The following is an 18,019-nucleotide window of genomic DNA, read 5'->3' on the forward strand; positions in this document are numbered from 1 at the left end:
TGGGGCTGAGTAAATAAAAATGCTCTTTTTCAAATAGCACGTAGATCAGGCCAAATAGTTCCTAAATTCCCTACTACAGTTCACTATTATGAGTTAATTTTAGAGTCGTTCCTCAACCGATATCCACTGAACACCCGCTCAGGCAGACACTATGCTGTGCACCAAGGATAAAATTCCCCCAAACTGGCCTCCCAGGGACAGCGTTCACTTTAGAACAGAGAAGAGACACGCGCCTTGACAACTCAACCATGTGCAAAACCCAACAAAATCCATGAGAGAAAGATGACAGACAGTGCTGAGAAAGTTCAAAGGAGAAAAAAAAAAAAAATGTTACTTCTAATAGAAAAAAAGAAAAGCGGTGGGGGGCTAGGAAAGCAGGGACTACAGCTACCTTGCTATGTCCCCTCGGTACAGAGATTTATACTCCCAATTGGCAGGATCTGGTTTCTTATCTGTCCTGAAGACGGCTGTCAGAGTCTGAACATCTTCCAGCCAAATGGAGCTATGTGCAGCAGCAGCAGCAGCATCACTTCCTTGACTATCAGAGAAAGAAAAAGGGAGAAGAACTTTAAAACCACTTCAGAAGCACATGGCATCCTCAGAAATATGTACGTTAGATCTGTCAAAACCACCCCCCCCCCATGGCGTCAAACATACCCAGGTACACATAAGTGCACAGGCGATAAAGAGAAAAGGCCTTTTGATATGGGAAGGGCTCAAAACAGAAGCAAAACTGCAATCAGGAAATAACATTTCACCAAGAAAAGAAGCCATCTTAGTAAGTGCCCTGAAGGATACAGGCCTACCTTTCTTGTTATTGTTGTTGTTTGGTTTGGTTTTGGGGTTTTTTGTTTGTTTGTTTTTTGTTTTTTGCCTTGGTTGTCCTGGAACTCATTCTGTAGACCAGGCTGGCCTCAGACTCAGAGATCCGCCTGCCTCTGCTTCCCCAGTGCTAGGATTAAAGGTGTGTGCCACCACCTCCCAGCCCAGGCATACCTTTAAATGTTTCATTTTAGCCAGGCCTTGCAGCACAGGCCTACATCCTGGCTACTCAGGAGGCTCATAAGTTCAAGCCTGCCTGGGCTATTTAGTAAGATGCTGTCTTAAAACCAAAAATACAAAAGAAGAGATCCTGCTTAGTGTCCTATGCAAGAAGTCCTGAGAAATAAACAAGCAAGCAAACATATAAAAACTATTCTCTTGGTTACTTTTCTATTGTTGTAAAGGACACTGTAGCCAAGGCGACCTAGAGAAGGAAGAGTGTACTGGGGGCTCACAGTCCCAGAGCACAAGTCCATGACCATCACGGCGGGGAGCACGGCACTGGGCAGCAGCTGAGAAGCCACATCTTGAGACAACAACCATGAGGCAGAGAGAGCTAACTGGGCCTGGCCTGGCAAGGGCTTTTGAAACTCAAAGGCTACCCAGCCCCATGACACACTCTTCCAACACAGCCACGCCTTCCAATCCTTCCCAAACTGTTCACCACCTGGAAACCAAGTATCACACAGGAGTCTGTGGAGGCCATTGTCACTCAAGCCACAGCTACGGCTGCAAATGCCTTTCTAAACAAGGCTGTTTAGGGAAGAATATTTCTTCTCTGAGACACCTTAGAGTACCAGGCAAAGATCACCATTACATGGACAAAGGTGACACGCCTTTACACTAAAGTGTACTGCCCTTACAGCACATGACTTTAAAAGTCTTCAAACGTTTTATTACAAGTGAGTACTTAAAAAAAGAAATGACTCTGATTTGCTGTGTCTGCAGTGTCACTGTGACATGGTCGCAATGCCTTCATCTGGGCAATATGTATTGTACACCTGGGCCTTCTACAGAAGGGGCAGAATGGTGACAGCTCCTGGAAACTAAGGCCCTGACTTGTCTCTCAGAACCGATCTGTGGACTGGCACACAAATGGATGGAACCACCTCCTAGGAAGGGAAGAGGGGGAAAAGAAGGTTTTCTGGCTTCTAGCATCTTTTTTTCTTTTCTCTCAAGAAATGAGTTCACAATATTACAGACCTTGTTTTGTAGCTCTGCCCAGATACAGTTAAAGATTCTGCCTGGGCACGGTGGTGCATGCCTTTGATCCCAGCACTGAAGAGGCAGAGGCATGGGGATCTCTGTAAATTTGAGGCCAGCCTGCTCTACAAAGTGAGTTCCAGGATAGCCAGGGCTACACAGAGAAACCCTGTATCAAGAAACAAAAAGAAAAAAGTGCAAAGAATAACATAACCACCCTCCCTGCCCCACTAACCTTCACCTATCACCTAAACTACCAGCTGTTAATACCTCATCAAAATATTAGGTCTTCATCCTCCACAAACACACAAAATGTTACAGATGAAATCTCTCTGCCTGGCAACCCCACCCATATCGTTATTCTAAATTAATATTCATTGTACTCTTCAATAGATCTACAGCCACGCAATAAACCCTTCCTTCCTCTCAAAGTTGTAGGGGTTTGTTTGTTTGTTTGGTTGGTTGGTTGGTTGGTTGGTTTTGGTTTCTCTGTGAAGCCTTGGTTGTCCTGGACTTGCTTTGTAGACCAGACTGGCCTCAAACTCACAGTGATCCGCCTGCCTCTGCCTCCCAAGTGCTGGGATTACAGACATATGCCACCACACCTGGCTAGTTTTAGTTTTTTAACCACTATAAACAATATTAGCCGGCCATGGCAGCCCTTGCCTGTAATCCCTGCACTCAGGAGGCAGAGGCAGGTGAACCTCTGTGAGTTCGAGGTCACTCAGGTCTACAAAGGAGCCCAGGATAGTCAAGGCTACACAGAGAAACCCTGTCTTTGAAGAAAAAAAAAAAAGATTCTGGAGACTTCTAGACCGCTCTCGTCAGGGAACATAAGGGAATGATATGGGAGGGACACAAAATAGCTACTCACTAAATAATTGTTGGATGGCAAGCTGGGGTTCAAACACACGGTGAAGAATATTACAAGTGTCTGAGGACAGCTGTGGATTCCTATACAAAACTCTGAGGAGCAAATGCATCCACAAAGGAAGGAACATCAAGCCGCAGGGGACACACAGACTGCGGTCACAGGCCACCTCTGGGCAGGAAGTAAGCACTCATCTCTCCCTAGTGAGGACTGAACTCAGGAAGAGGGATAGGTCTCTGCTGAGCCTCCACCCTGTGCTGAGGCGCTCACCCAGGAAACAAAGGTCAATCAGTGGCTCTCACCTTGGGAATCTGTCCCTTGATCCCCTGAAATAGAGTCCCACATGGTGTGCCACCCTCCACGAACCCACTTCCCTGACATCACGGAAAGACACTGACAGCTCACTAGCACTTAGTCCTTACTGTGTGGAAACAAACAGCCCTCCAGCTCCAGCTCCCCAGAATCACACTAAAGACGTTGCCAAGAAAGCAAAAGAGAAAGCGGAACCATCTATTTTATCTTAATAAAATTATTCCCAAAAATGACCTCAAAAATAGGAAATGGGTAGATACCCCAGTGAATACAGTGCTTGCTGTGGAAGCATGAAACCCTACTTCAGACCCTCAGCACCCACATAAAAAGGGGTGACAGAACACATTCCTCTAACCCCAGTGCTGGGAGGCAGAAACAGAAGGGCCCCCGAGAACCCACTGGCCAGACAGTCTAGCCAATCAGTGAACTCCAGGTGCTATAAGAGACCAACAGAGAGAGAGACAGAGACAGAAGAGAGACAGAGACAGACAGACAGACAGAGACAGAGAGAGACAGAGAGAAACAGAGAGAGAGACCGACCCCAACTGCTAAGGATACGCTGGACAGCGACAGGGGAAGACACTCAGCGTTGATCTCTGCCCTTCACAAACAGTAATGACGGAAAGGTCACCTGACCTGAACCTAGAGGGAGTGTGCATGCCTGTGAGCCTTGCACTGAGGAGATGGAGGCAAGAGTTCAAACCAACCTGGGCTACATGAGACCAAGTCTAAAAAATACAAGGACAAAGGTGCTGTAAAGACCTTCCTGGTGGCCGGACGTGGTCGTGCACGCTTTAATCCCAGCACTTGAGAGGCAGAGACAGGCGGATCTCTGTGAGTTTGAGGCCAGCCTGGTCTACAAAGCAAGTACAAGACAGGCAGGGCTATTGGCTATTACACAGAGAAACCCTGTCTCGAAAAATAAAAACAAAAACAAAAAAGACCTTCTTGGACATGGTCAATCAAAGTCTGAAATTAACAAGCTCTCATAGTAGTTGTGTGGTCTTAGGTAATCCATTAAAACATGGTTTCCACCAGCTCTAGAAAAAGAGAGAAAAACAAAAGTTTCCAAAAGCTACAATGCAGAGCTTGTTTTAAAACATTAAAGTTTAAGGACTGTTAAAAGGCAATGGGGGCTGAAGAGATGGCTCCGTGGTTAAGAGCACTGGCTGCACTTGCAGAGGACCTAGGTTTGGTTCCCAGCACCCACGTGGCAGCTCACAGCCATGTGTAACTTCTGTTCCAGGGGATCCTATGACGTCTTCCATCCTCCACAGGCACCAGGCACGTGTGTGGTGCACGTATGTAAATGCAGGCAAAGCACTCACACACATAAAAGTGGAAGAAACAAAGCTTGAAAAGCAAGGACAATGAGTAATAGTTCAGCCAACAAAAGATGATGGTGCCTGAAGAACAACACCGAAGACTGACTTCTGTCCTGCATGCACGCACACACGCACGCACGCATGCACGCATGCATGCACAGGCACATCCACATACTCATAAAGGCATACATAAAAAAGTAAAAGATAGTACACTCAACCATTCATTCAGCAAAAATGCCCCGTACCAGACCCTACATCAAGGGATGAGGGACGGGGGAATATAGTAGTCAGCAAGGCAGCCATGATCCCTGCCCTCCTTAACTCAGTCCACTCTGAACCTTTCTGCCAGGCACCTTCCTTCCTTGCTCCCTCCTACAGCAAGCATGGGTGGTAGCAATGGCCCTCTAGCTAACTGTTGAACAGTCAAAGGGCTCTCGTCAGCTGATTCCTGGCACTGCCTGGGATCCCGGAAGACTGCAATCTTGGCCTCTGATGGAAACAGGACCAGCTTCCAGGTTCTCAACTGCAGAGTGCTCTCCGACATCGGCAGGGCTCCCAAGCACACGACAAAAAGAAACAAGACCCCAAAGCAATGCAAAAATCTCAATCGCACTACATTCTTAATGTGCCATTAAGAAAAAAATTATAGAGCAAGGTGAAGTGGCACACGCATTTAATGCCAGCATTCAGGGAGACAGAGGAAGGTGGATCACTGTGAGTTCAAGGCCAGCCTGGTCTACAAAGCGAGTCCAGGACAGTGAAGCTACACAGAGAAATCCGGTCTCAGAAAAAACAAAAAAGAAAAAAGAAAGAAAAGAAAAAAGCAAAACAAAACAAATTATAATTTCTTTCTTCTAAAACACACAGGCAAAGCAAAAAGTTAAATGAGTCATAATTAGAATGGTGTGGTGGTTAATACTAACAGTCAGACTGTAAAGCCCTAGAACCACCTAGGAGACAAACCTCCTGACCCAACTGTCAGCCTCTAGGCCAGGGTTCTCAACCTGTACCCCATGGGAGTTGCATATTAGCTATTTATAGCTACGGAAGAGCAACAAAATCATTTGATGCCTTTGGAGTCAGCAGAACACGAGGAGCTGTCTGAAAGAGTTGTAGCATACCTGTGAGGCACTTTCTGGACCAGGTCACCTGAGGTGGGAAGACTCGCCCTAAAACTGAGCTACACTATCTCGTGGGCTGAGCCCAGGCCTGAGGAAAGGAAGCAAGGGAGCTGAGCAGCAGCAGCAGGTATGTCCCTCTTCGCTGTGATGCAAGGAGACCCACTGCCTCACTCCTGCGGCATGACTGTCCTCCAACCACAGGCTGTACACTAGAGCTGTGAGCTGTAATAAACCGCTCCTCCCCTTAAGCTGCTGTGGTCAGGGCATTTCATCACAGCAACAGGGAAGTAAACTGACCCAGTAGCTCCACCTCACACCATGGGCACAACCTAATTTCCATTTCTACGGAGCACTCACCTAAGCTGAAGGAAAGCTATGCTGAGCACCCACACCTTTCCAGGTAAGACTTGAGCCCTTTGCTCAAGGCAGATGGCAGAGTGAGGTGTGAGGATAAATGAAGGCCCTACAGACGGGAACAGCCCAGTCACCAACACAGTGCTTCCAAACAACGTAAAGTAAGAAAAGAAAAAGGACAAGCTGCTACTTAAAAGCTGTGTTGACTTTAAACAAAAAGAAAGTAGTATACACTGTGCACAGGAATGACTGAGCACATCAAGGTGAGGAGGGAGACCTGCCACTCCTCTGAGTGTGCAGCTGCCGCTCCCCAGTGCATGGACCCACACACCAAGGCATGGTGCGTGTGCTGTCTCCCAGAGTCAGGCCAGGTGTGGTGACCCAGGCCAATAATCCTATCACATGAGAGATGAGGCCTGAGATCAGGAGTTCAAAGGCCTCTCTTTTGATCAGCTGGCTAAATAAACATTCAGATGCCAAACTTATCCTTAGGCAACTATCAAGAATGAAGCATTGCATTTAAAACACACTTGATACCCTATGAGCATATATAGGGGGAGGAGGTCCCCCTCAGTCACAGTCATAGGGGAGGGGAGTAAGGGGAAAACGGGAGAGAGGGAGGAATGGGAGGATACAAGGGATGGGATAACAATTGAGATGTAATACGAATAAATTAATAATATATTAATAATAATAATAATAACACACTACGTCCGTCCGTCCGTCCGAGAGCAGTGACCCACCTGGGTTTCTCAGGTTCCTTCTGACCATCCCTGATGCTCCGGGAAGACCTGTCCTTCCCAGAATCTGTGTCCGACTCAGACCCACTGCTGCTTGACTGCTCCTGTCGCCTCTTGGCTTTCTTGCGGTGCTGATGTTTCTTTTTCTTCTTTTTCTCTTTCTTCTTCTTTCTGCTTATCTGTGTGAGCTTCTGGCCAGTGTCACTGTCATCTGAGGGCTCTGACTTCAGAGGACTCCTGTGGAAAAATCAATGTGGGGATCATTTTCAAAAGAGAAGCAGGGGAAAATCACATGTAGATAAATAATGTGGAAAGAAGCATGAATTCTGACACACACTCACTATTGACACTCACTCACTACTGACACTCACTACTGATACACGCTCAATGACACTGACACACGCTCAATGACACTGACACTCGCTCACTACTGACACTCACTCACTACTGACACTCGCTCACTACTGACACTCGCTCACTACTGACACTGACACTCACTACTGACACACGCTCACTACTGACACTGACAGTCACTCACTACTGACACTCACTACTGACACACGCTCACTACTGACACTGACAGTCACTCACTACTGACACACGCTCACTGACACTGACACTTGTTCACTACTGACACCCACTCACTACTACTGACACTCACTCACTACTGACACTGATACTCACTACTGACACTCACTACTACTGATACTCGCTCACTACTGACACTCACTACTGACACTCGCTCACTACTGACACTCACTACTACTGATACTCACTCACTACTGACACTCACTACTGACACTCGCTCACTACTGACACTCACTCACTACTGACACTCACTCACTACTGACACACGCTCACTACTGACACTCACTCACTACTGACACTCACTACTGACACTCACTCACTACTGACACTCGCTCACTACTGACACTCGCTCACTACTGACACTCGCTCAGTACTGACACTCGCTCACTACTGACACTCGCTCACTACTGACACTCGCTCACTACTGACACTCGCTCACTACTGACACTCGCTCACTACTGACACTCGCTCACTACTGACACTCGCTCACTACTGACACTCGCTCACTACTGACACTCGCTCAGTACTGATACTCGCTCACTACTGACACTCGCTCACACTAGCCCTTACACTACACAGTACCTTCCTGGATTAAACTCACTTTAGAGACTTCAGGACTGAACCAGAGTCAAAAGTGAGGAAACTATCCTAAGCCGGGGGTTCTCAACCTTCCCAATGCTGTGACCCTCTAATACAGTCCTCATGTTGTGGGGACCCCCCCAACCATAAAATTATTTTCATTGCTACTTCATAACTGTAATTTTGTTAATGTTATGAATCAGAATATAAATATCTGGGTTTTCTGATGGTCTTAGGTGACCCCTGTGAAAAGGTCCTTGGACCCTCAATGGATGGTGACCCACAGATTGAGACCCACTGCTCTAACCCTTTCTTTCCTATGTACACAGCTGTAATGGAAGCGACCTACCGGTCACTCCATCAAACTGCTTGGTGACATTACTAGAGGATTGTTATCATCACAGTGAACATCCTAAAGGAAGGCTTAACTGTGGCTGCAGTCCCTCTTTGTAAAGGTGACAAGAGCTCTTCTTCTTCAGAGCAGTACCAGTTACAAACCCCTCCTGGTCATCACCTCTCGCTGCTGCGTACATGCAGCATGAGGCTTTCACCACGTTAATGCGGCCAGCTAGTCTATATTTGTGAACATACATTTCTCAGCTCAATGGTCTACAAAGCCTTCTTTCACAGCCAGGGAAGATGTGTGTCATCTGGCTCCCCGATGAGCTCAGGAGAGTTCAGCCCCTGTTATCTTATACGGGCTATTTTTATCCAAGTGTTGAAAATGAAACTAAAGAAATACCCAAATTAACAATATTCTAAAGGTCACTAATGAGGTCGATGAAGTTACTGGAGAGTCACAGTGATGCAATTTCCCTTTTGGCCTAATTATAGCCATTAACTGTGTCATGTACTTTTGCCACCGCTATTCAAAGGGGGGAACAAGCAGAATCCACAGGAGTCAGGTGAGAGAAGATGGTCACAGATCGTCTGGTCACTGTGAGCAAAAGGACGTTCTACCTAGCTCTCTCATCTCAAGGTTTCCTGAGGAGCATGGCTGAAGGCAAGCTATGAACAGCACACAAGGCTAAATCCACCTGTCGGACATGTACCTCGTCAGTGGTGGCCCTTCAGAAGCAAGGGCTGCAACCTCTTCGGTTCGCTGGCTCAGAGACGTTAGATTCCCAACACAGAAGCTCGGGTTGCTCAGCCAGTCTAATTCTGCACATGCAAGAGAGAGAAAAGATTGATGACATCAGTGCCACAGGCCTTCTAGAAGCACCAGGAAGATACCCATCCTATCAGCTGGCATCTGCACGTGCAGCCATCATCAGCCAGTATCTCAGGCATCCACAGAAATCAAAGGGAACCCATGAAATCTTTATTCCACAAGGCATGGTGCTTTAACACATTCTAAAATATTTAAGATTGAAATCTTCTTGTAATATCGGGCTATGGCTTGAAAAAAATCCACATAATCAATGTGATCTAAAAGACAACAAGAGTCCATGCATTCTATCCACTGTCTCATGTGCCTGAACAGCTCAGGGCATCAGGTGTTAGAAAACCAGGTCTCTCTTCCCACCATGTGGGTCCCAGGAATCAAGCTCAGGCTGTCAGGCTTGGCAGCAAAGCACCATTTCACCAGTCCTGAAATTCCACTTAGAAATTCTGCAAGTCAGAATGTCAGTCATACATGGCAGCGGCACATGCCTACAAGCCCAGCACATGGGAGGCAGAGACGGCAAGTTTAGTGTAGCACTGTAACATGGCAAGGTTCTGCATCCAAAAGAGAAAGTCCGCATGCCACCATGACTACAACAGTGTAGTCAAGAGCAAACTCCCTCTTACAACAGTACTCTCTGGAAATACAAACATAAAATGTCAAACTTTAATACTAAAATTTATAAACAATGATTACTTCTGGGTAGTGTAATTAAATATTTAAAATATTTAGCTTATCTATAATTTCTAACTTTTTTTGTTTTTTCGAGACGGGGTTTCTCTGTGTAGCCTTGGCTGTCCTGGACTCACTTTGTAGACCAGGCTGGCCTCAAACTCACAGCAATCCATCTGCCTCTGCCTCCCGAGTGCTGGGATTAAAGGTGTGCGCCACCACCCCAGCTCCTAGCTTCTTAAAAGAGTTATTTTTATTTTACACGTATTGGTGCTTTGCCTACATTATGTGTGTGCAAAGGTGTCAAATCCTCTGGTGCTGGAGTCACAGACAGCTGTGAGCTGCCATGTGAGGACTGGGAATTGAGCCCGGGTCCTCTGAAAGAGCAACCAGTGCTCTTAACCAATGAGCCATCTCTCTAGCTCCCTCCACCTATTCAATAATTTTTATTGCATTATTTAATTGGTGGGGGGTGGGTCGGAGAATGACTTTCAAGTGTCACTTCTTTTTATCAGGTAAGGCCTGGAGATTGAACTGTGATCATCACACTTGGCGACAAGCGTTTTCACCAGCCTAGCCATCTCTGTCCCTGTAGCTTGGTAACAATGAATTCCTTCTACATTTCTTCTATTACAACTCTAGAGGGTCCTTCCTAAGTTTCTAAGTCTTAACTGTGAAAGCAAGGAAAAAAGCATGGGATGGCATTCTGGAGGAGCCCACAAAAAGGTCTGCTTTCTGTCCCGCTCCTTCGTGTGCTGAGAACGTGACAGACTTGTGTACACAAGAGAGGAAGACAGCTGAGGTTCAAGTGTTACTGAGACAGAAGTCATCTACCATAAAACTCACCCCCTTAGCAAGAACAGGAGTGTGCAACCACCTCTGTAACTGCACCTTTTCATCATCCTGTGAAGACCAGCCCTGACTGCAAGTCCCTGTTCCTCACCCACGTTCCGCGGCCTCCCTCCTCAGCCTTATGTAATCGCTCATCTACTTCCCGTCTGATGGAGTTGCCTGTTTGGTGCATTTCATATAAACACACTCACACGCTATGTGGTGTTTTGTAACTGGCTCTTTTCACTTTCTGCTTTGCAAGGCTCGTTCGCGCTACAGCCATGTACCATTATATCATTCTTTTTTTTTTTTTTTATCATTCTTTTTCACTGTAAATACTACAGCATTTGACGGATGTGCCACATTGTGTCTATTCATCAGCCAACAGACACTTGGGTTATTTCTTTTCTGTGGCTATTATGACAATCCCTCTAAGAGCATACATACACAAGTTCTCTAAGATGCTTTCATGTCTCCTCGGTGGATATTCAGACAATATCAATAAACCATGTTAGCATTCCAAGGAACTGACAGACTGTATATTTTACCAAATTGCTGCATCATCTGATTCCTATTAGCAGCACTTGAGGATTCTATTTCTACACATCTAACCAATACTCCTGGTTGTTTTTCCAATGACCATCATGCTAGCAGGTGGAATATCACTTCATCGTGGCTTTGTTTCCATTTCCCTTAGGACAATAACGTCAGCATCTTCTTACTTTGATACTGGCCACTCATGGATCATCCCTGGAGAAGGACCTATTCAAATCCTTTACCCATTCTTAAATATGGCCATCTTATTATTGAGTTCCACAAGTTTCTTTATATAGTCTGGAATTTAGTGCCTCATGGTAACTTCATGTTAAAGAAGAGAGACAGACAGCAAGTGAGCTCCCCAAAGACTGCCAAGTTCACTGCCAAATTCCCAGCAGCTAGGGCAATGCTTGCATACAGCAGGTGCTCAGCAAACATTTATAAGAAAGAGAATGAGGATGGGAAGATTCCAAAGGAAAAAAGAAATATTAAACGGCTCAGGAAAAAAGGAAGGAGGAGACGCTAACTTAAGTGCCCACAGGAGGCCAACACCAGGATAAGCATGGCTGGCCTTTACACCTTTCAACCCTCATGAGCCAGTTCCAGGGAAGCACAACACTAGCACGTTATAGACGTGGAAATAGGGCTCCAAGGGAGTAAGTAATTTGTGAGGTCCTAGCTAATAAGTGCTCGTGCAACCTTTCTCCTGCTGTCTCCATGTTCCTTCTGAGGTGGTTCCTCTCCCTTGGGCCTAATTCCTGGCAAGAGCTAAGTGAAAATAGTCCTTGTTGTTCACTGGGAATCAGACTATTTCCACAGCGATCAAATCCTATCACAAACAAAGGAAAAGTGGGGAAAGACAGAACAAACAGGATGCAGGGAGAGATGTTCTAACATCCAAGTGGATCTGCACACCATCAGCACTCTCCACAGTGAGGGCAGGTGAAGAAATGTAAAGAAACGCGAGCCTCCATCCACACAAGGCAAAGCACGAGACTCTCCAAAGGCCTTCAGAGCAGCCAGCCCGGCTTCCTCCAGACTCAGCTGAGGGCCTGCCACATGCAGCTGCCGAGAAAGAGGTCTTTCTAAAGAATTGGAAACTCTTGGGTTATGAACTCAAGTCAGTGTGACGTCATCTCCAAAAGGAAAAGGTGTTCTCCCCTGACATCCGCCCTGCTGTGGTGTGGAGAGCACATCAGCTGAGCATACATGAAGCATGTGGGAGACACGTCCCTCATCGGCAGATTCTAAAGTTCTCTTAACCAAGGAATTATCAAACAACAACAGTTCAACACAAAGAACAAAACCAGCAGGGATGCCGTGGCTCAGTGTTCACGGAGGGCTGGGCACACCTTGGACAACTCCCTCTCACTTGCAAATCCATAGCTTAGGGCTTATAGGAGCTAAGTCACAGGTCAAGGGTACACATTGAGGCTTGGATGGACCTTTCTTCCTCCAGGGCTCTCCATCATGCCATGGGACTACTCAACTAAACTCTCTTGCCGGGTACACAGTGCTGTCTGGGCACCTTATAACTGTGACTTCGGCCGGGTGTGGTGGTGCACGCCTTTAATCCCAGCACTTGGGAGGCAGAGGCTGGTGGATTGCTGTGAGTTCGAGGCCAGCCTGGTCTACAAAGTGAGTCCAGGACAGCCAAGGCTACACTGAGAAACCCTGTCTTGAAAAAAACAAAAACAAAAAATAATAACTGTGACTTCATTATCTGCTGGTCGGTCTTCTACAACATTCTAAGCCAACTCAAACTTGATTAAGGATAGATCAATCACTATTCCTGTGGCAAGACATGGTGGCCAATGCCTTCAGTCACAACTCAAAAGACAGAAGCAGATCTCTATGATTCTGAGGCCCATTTTTAAAATAACTGGCCATTAAAAAAAAAAAAAAATCCAGACCTGGAGAAATGGCTCAGTGGTCAAAAGCACCTCTTCCCCATCCCCGTTTGACTCCCAGCATCCACATGGCAACTCACAACCACCTTCAACTCCAGTTCCAAGGAATCTGAAAGCCCCTTCTAGGCTCTGAGAGCAGCAGGCACACAAGTGGTACACACATGCATGCAGGCACAACACCCAAATACACCTAATAGTATGCATGTGCATATGTATATGTAGTCTTCAAATCAAACACCAACTGGTTTGCAAGTCTTCCATCCTAGTTTCCAGCTCCTCCTCCTACCCATCTCTAACAAATCAGAAGCAAGCTGAAGCTGGAGCCATGACTCCATGACTACTCATTCCTACACCACTATAATAGTACCTTGGCACAAAATACTAAGACTCAAAAATTATATGTTGAATAAATAAAACGCATCGAGAATGTGAAGCATATCTTCATGTTCATATCCAAAGGGTCTAACTAATCTCCTCCAAAAGCTCACTCACGGAATAAAGTGCAGCCATCATATAACTCTACTGTCTTCACAGTCACTGTGTATTCCATCACTGGATTACTAAGGACCTGCTACCTATCCAGGTACTAGGGAGACAGTGATGGACAAGACAGCATCGCTCATATGATGCTTGTACTTGACCACTACCTGTCAGATGACACACCTGAGTTGTGAGATTCAATTTTTATTTACACAGAATTCTGGGCAGACGTATCTCATATTAGAAGACATTTTATTAATCAGATTTTATAGTCCTTCTCAATAGTTACTTACAACCTCATAAGTTACAATGCCTGGCAGAAATCAAGAATATACTTACACCACTAAGCAGGCTATAATATAATATATATTTAGATTTAAAAATATATATGTATATATATTTATTTAGGTAACTTGCAGAGTGTAATATTTATATATGTATTTGGATCACTATGTGGAATGTAATATATTATATATGTACTTAAGTCACTAAGCAGGTATAATATACTATAGAAAGGAGCAGCAGGAAAGCAAGGACCTAGAGCTGAAGAGGGAAAACTGGAAAACTTTCTGTCCCTGGGAGTCAGCACAGAAACCTCAGGTTAGACTCCCAGCCGACCTCAAGAAGATGATGAGCATCAAAGATCCTCCTTATGGACACGGCTTCAAATGGGGCAAACCAGCCACTGGGCAAAATGTCCTCGTTTCTGCCACAGACAGAATTCTGCCTAAAAATGGGCATGCTTGGATAAAGGCAGAGTCGACAGCAAAACTCGGCCAAGAGAGGTTAAGAAAGTCCTCAATAGTTCCTGTGTCACAAATATGTCTGTCAGATATATTAGGCCAGAAGGCTGAAGATGATGCTCCAATGTTATAGAGAGTTGTGGGTGACTGTTTAGGCAGTAAACTGTCCCTGTAAATTTTTTTTTTTCCTTCTCATTCTGGAAGCTGCTAACCTGCACTTCCGGTTCACTCAAGTAATTAACTTTCATCCCTTCTCAAGTCTCTGATGGGGCTGAAGACCAAGATAGTTTAGTCTTACAATTAACCTAAGCTGTGTAGGGGTTAAGATGTTTTTAGGTCTAGATAGAGGTTTTGAGTTGGCAGAGGTGAGAGAGGATAGATATTGATTCTCATTCAGAAGTTTAGACTCATCAAGATAGGAAAGATGTTTTCTACAAGGTTGCCAAATGCAGTTAATCAAAACACCTTGAATTTAACATTCATATGATCCCTGGTTCTTCTTGCTGTATGTAGTTTTTCTACTTACGTGTAATAATAAATGTGTATGATAATAAAATCTTTAAAAAAAAAAAAAAAAAAAAGAATGGAGCCGGGCGTGGTGGCGCACGCCTTTAATCCCAGCACTCGGGAGGCAGAGGCAGGCGGATCACTGTGAGTTCGAGGCCAGCCGGGTCTACAAAGGGAGTCCAGGATGGCCAAAGCTACACAGAGAAACCCTGTCTCGAAAAAAAAAAAGAAGAAGAAGAAGAATGAATGAAGCCTCAGGTTAGAACTTGTTGAGAGCCTAGCACCATACCTCATACATACACATGTAAAACAGAAAAGAGGAAAATACCCCCACAGAAGGCACTTCACCTACTGCCTGCCTTCCTCCATGTCTTGAAAAGACCTGTGTTCATTTCCACCACAGGCAGAGGAACAAACTATCATGAATAAGCAAGCTTAAAATCTTAAAAATAGATCTTCAATTCTATCTAGATAACACATCCAAGTTCAATATCCATTTCTGTAATTGTCCTAACAAGGTAGCACTAGCTTAATGGCTGTCCTGTACTCGCTTTATAGACCAGGCTGGCCTCGAACTCACAACAATCCACCTGCCTGTGCCTCCCTGAGTGCTGGGATTAAAGGTGTACACCACCACACCCGGCTTTGGCTTCCAGTCTCTTCAAGTGAACCTAGAGGTAAGCGTCCACCCCTCCAGGGATGACCATTCAAACAGCACTTCTAAGACAAATGGTAAAAATAAATTAGTAATATTAATGAAGATGCTTGTTCTTTTGAGAATAAGCCAACCCCTTCATTTTGATCAGAACCCCCATTTTTCTGGCAAAGAAGCTGGGGGCACAAACTCGCCTGTACAAAAAGCACCAGCAAACAGGGCTAAGAATGGTGCTCCAGATGGCAACGGCAGGCGCTTTCCTTGGGGCTGCCCTACCTGTGAAGCAGCCCAGGGACTGCAAAGATAGTGTTTAACTCACAAGACCCCCCCAACCGTGCCACAGAGACACCCCCCCCCCCCGAACCGTGCCACAGAGAACAGAGAACAGTGCAAGGTCTGGGGTCAGAAGAACCTGTACTCTTTCAGTCTTTCAGTCTCCTTTGTTCATTCAAAAAGATTACAAGTTGGAGGCTAGTCTAGCTCCCACAGTGAGGCCGAGTCACGGGAAAATTTAAAAAAAAAAAATCACCACAAAATCATCAGATAAGAGTAGGATGGAGTGGTTGGAGAGATGGCCCAGTGGTTGAGAGCACTGGCTATTTTTCAGAGGACACAGGTTCGATTCTCAGCATCCACACAGAGGCACACAACCACCTGTAACTCCAGTCCCAGGGGATTATACCTCCTCTGGCATCCAAGAGCACTGGGCATGAACATGGTATACAGACATACATGCAGACAAATAAAAAGATTTAAGTTTGAACCGGGCGTGGTGGTGCACGCCTTTAATCCCAGCACTGGGGAGGTGGAGGCAGAGGCAGGCAGATTGATGGGAGTTCGAGGCCAGCCTGATCTACAAAGCGAGTCCAGGACAGCCAAGGCTACATACACAGAGAAACCCTGTCTGGAAGAGCCAAAAAAAACTAAAAGAAAAAAAAAAAAAGTTTGATTGATGGGCAACTTCCTAAGAGGTAAGAAGTTAGAAACATGAGATCACAGACCAATCTTAATATCACTGAAATCTAACCCTGGATCCTCCTGACATGATTTAATATCACTCGTGCAGCACTCTGACAAGCTATCTTCAACAACAACAAAAACTACACCTAAATCTCACTGGCTTTTAAAGATATAATCACCAGTTTACAGGAAACAATGGGATAAAAGAGCATGTTACAAGAAGATTTGGTGGGAGACATCTTCAGGACAAATCCCCAACTTCCTCAGTAAATGAATCACCTGAGGAAATACGAGAGCGGGAGAAACTGTTTTACACTGAAAGAGACCTAAGAGGTACATGCAAGAAATGCCATGTGCCTGGGCATGGTGGCACCGGTCGTTAATCTCAACAGTAGGGAAGCAAAGCTCTGTGAGTTCCAGGCCACCCATGGCTAATATAGTGAGGCCCCATCTAGAAAGGAAAAAAATACAATGAGAAAAACCAATTGTAAAAGGTTTGAGACACTTTGAGAAAGCTGAACAGTGACTCACAGTTAAAGGATATGAAATACAATTAAATGTCATTTGTTGGTTTTGTTCTTTGAAACAGAGTCTCTGTAATGTAGTGGCTCTGTCTCTATGTAGACCAAGCTGGCCTCGAACTCACAGAGATCCACCTGCCTCTGCCTCCCAAGCGCTGGAATTAAAAGTCGCGAGCCACCACTCCCAGCCCTTCAACTTGAATCTTACACTTTCAGTATCAAAGGTATTTTATGCACTTATCCACCATAGTTAATTTCATAGGTGATGGTGGTGTTTACATTTAAAATATACATACAGCTCTCTTAAGTCTCATGCTTCTTTTTCTCGGGCCTTTGAAGGTCCCCGGATTCTTATCTGTCCAGATCATGTCCTCTTGAAGACCATCCCAAAAGCTAGCTCCCACAAGAAGTTCAAACGTTCCACTTACGGAATTGTTGACTGTGGCTCACCCAGGACAGTTGCATTATACCGCTTTATACTGGGGGTTTGTTTGTTTGGGAGGGCTTTATTTCTTTGATCTTTGTCTTGTTTGTGCAACACGTTACCATTCTGGATACAGTTATTGAACACTTTTATTTGCGGCTTGTGCTGACAACTAAGTTGTCGAGGGTTGACGACTAGTAAAGAGAACACTAACTCCAATTATTTCAAAAAGGGTTTCTTTTCCAATGGAATTGTAGCATTGCAGCCTCTAAGAGAATAAAGTCCAGATATATGGTAATGTTAGCCCCAGACCCAACACCTCACCGTCGCTTTGCTACCCTTTCCCACTTGGCTCTCTTAGTGCCTGAAAGAGCCCTTAGCCCCACACTTCAGACAAGACCCAGGAGGCTTTGCAGCGCCGCGGAGAACTCTGGGATACAAATGGATAAACAAATCCAAAACAAAGGCCAAGACTCGGACCCGGAAAACTGCCATTAATTTCATCGGGGTGCTTTTCGACTCTTTTGGGGTGCTTACCTTTCCTGGATGCCTCGCCACTGGAGGCTTCACTTATGCCCGCAAAGGCCGGGAACAGCGCCATGATCACAGGCCGAACCACCACTCCCGCCACAGAAATGGCGCCGCCTGGAGAGCTCTGGTTGGGGGGGGGGACTCTGACTCGCGATGCACTCTGGGAAA

The 18,019-nt window shown here is 45.6% G+C and overlaps 1 protein-coding gene across 1 annotated transcript in view; it reads right to left on the bottom strand.

Moving 5' to 3' along the window:
* The window catches only part of Nrde2 (NRDE-2, necessary for RNA interference, domain containing), a 40,513-nt gene extending 22,533 nt beyond the window's left edge, over positions 1 to 17,980 (bottom strand). Inside the window, exons 1-4 of the mRNA XM_051150464.1 lie at positions 17,858 to 17,980; positions 8,968 to 9,076; positions 6,752 to 6,985; positions 392 to 538 (exon numbers count right to left, since the gene is read on the bottom strand). Of these exons, the coding sequence (XP_051006421.1) occupies positions 392 to 538; positions 6,752 to 6,985; positions 8,968 to 9,076; positions 17,858 to 17,921 (554 nt within the window). The 5' untranslated portion in view covers positions 17,922 to 17,980. The remainder of the gene's footprint in view (positions 1 to 391; positions 539 to 6,751; positions 6,986 to 8,967; positions 9,077 to 17,857) is intronic.
* Between the last annotated feature and the right edge of the window lie 39 nt (positions 17,981 to 18,019).

Source organism: Acomys russatus, chromosome 1, assembly GCF_903995435.1.
Source record: "Acomys russatus chromosome 1, mAcoRus1.1, whole genome shotgun sequence".
Classification (NCBI taxonomy): Eukaryota; Metazoa; Chordata; class Mammalia; order Rodentia; family Muridae; genus Acomys; species Acomys russatus.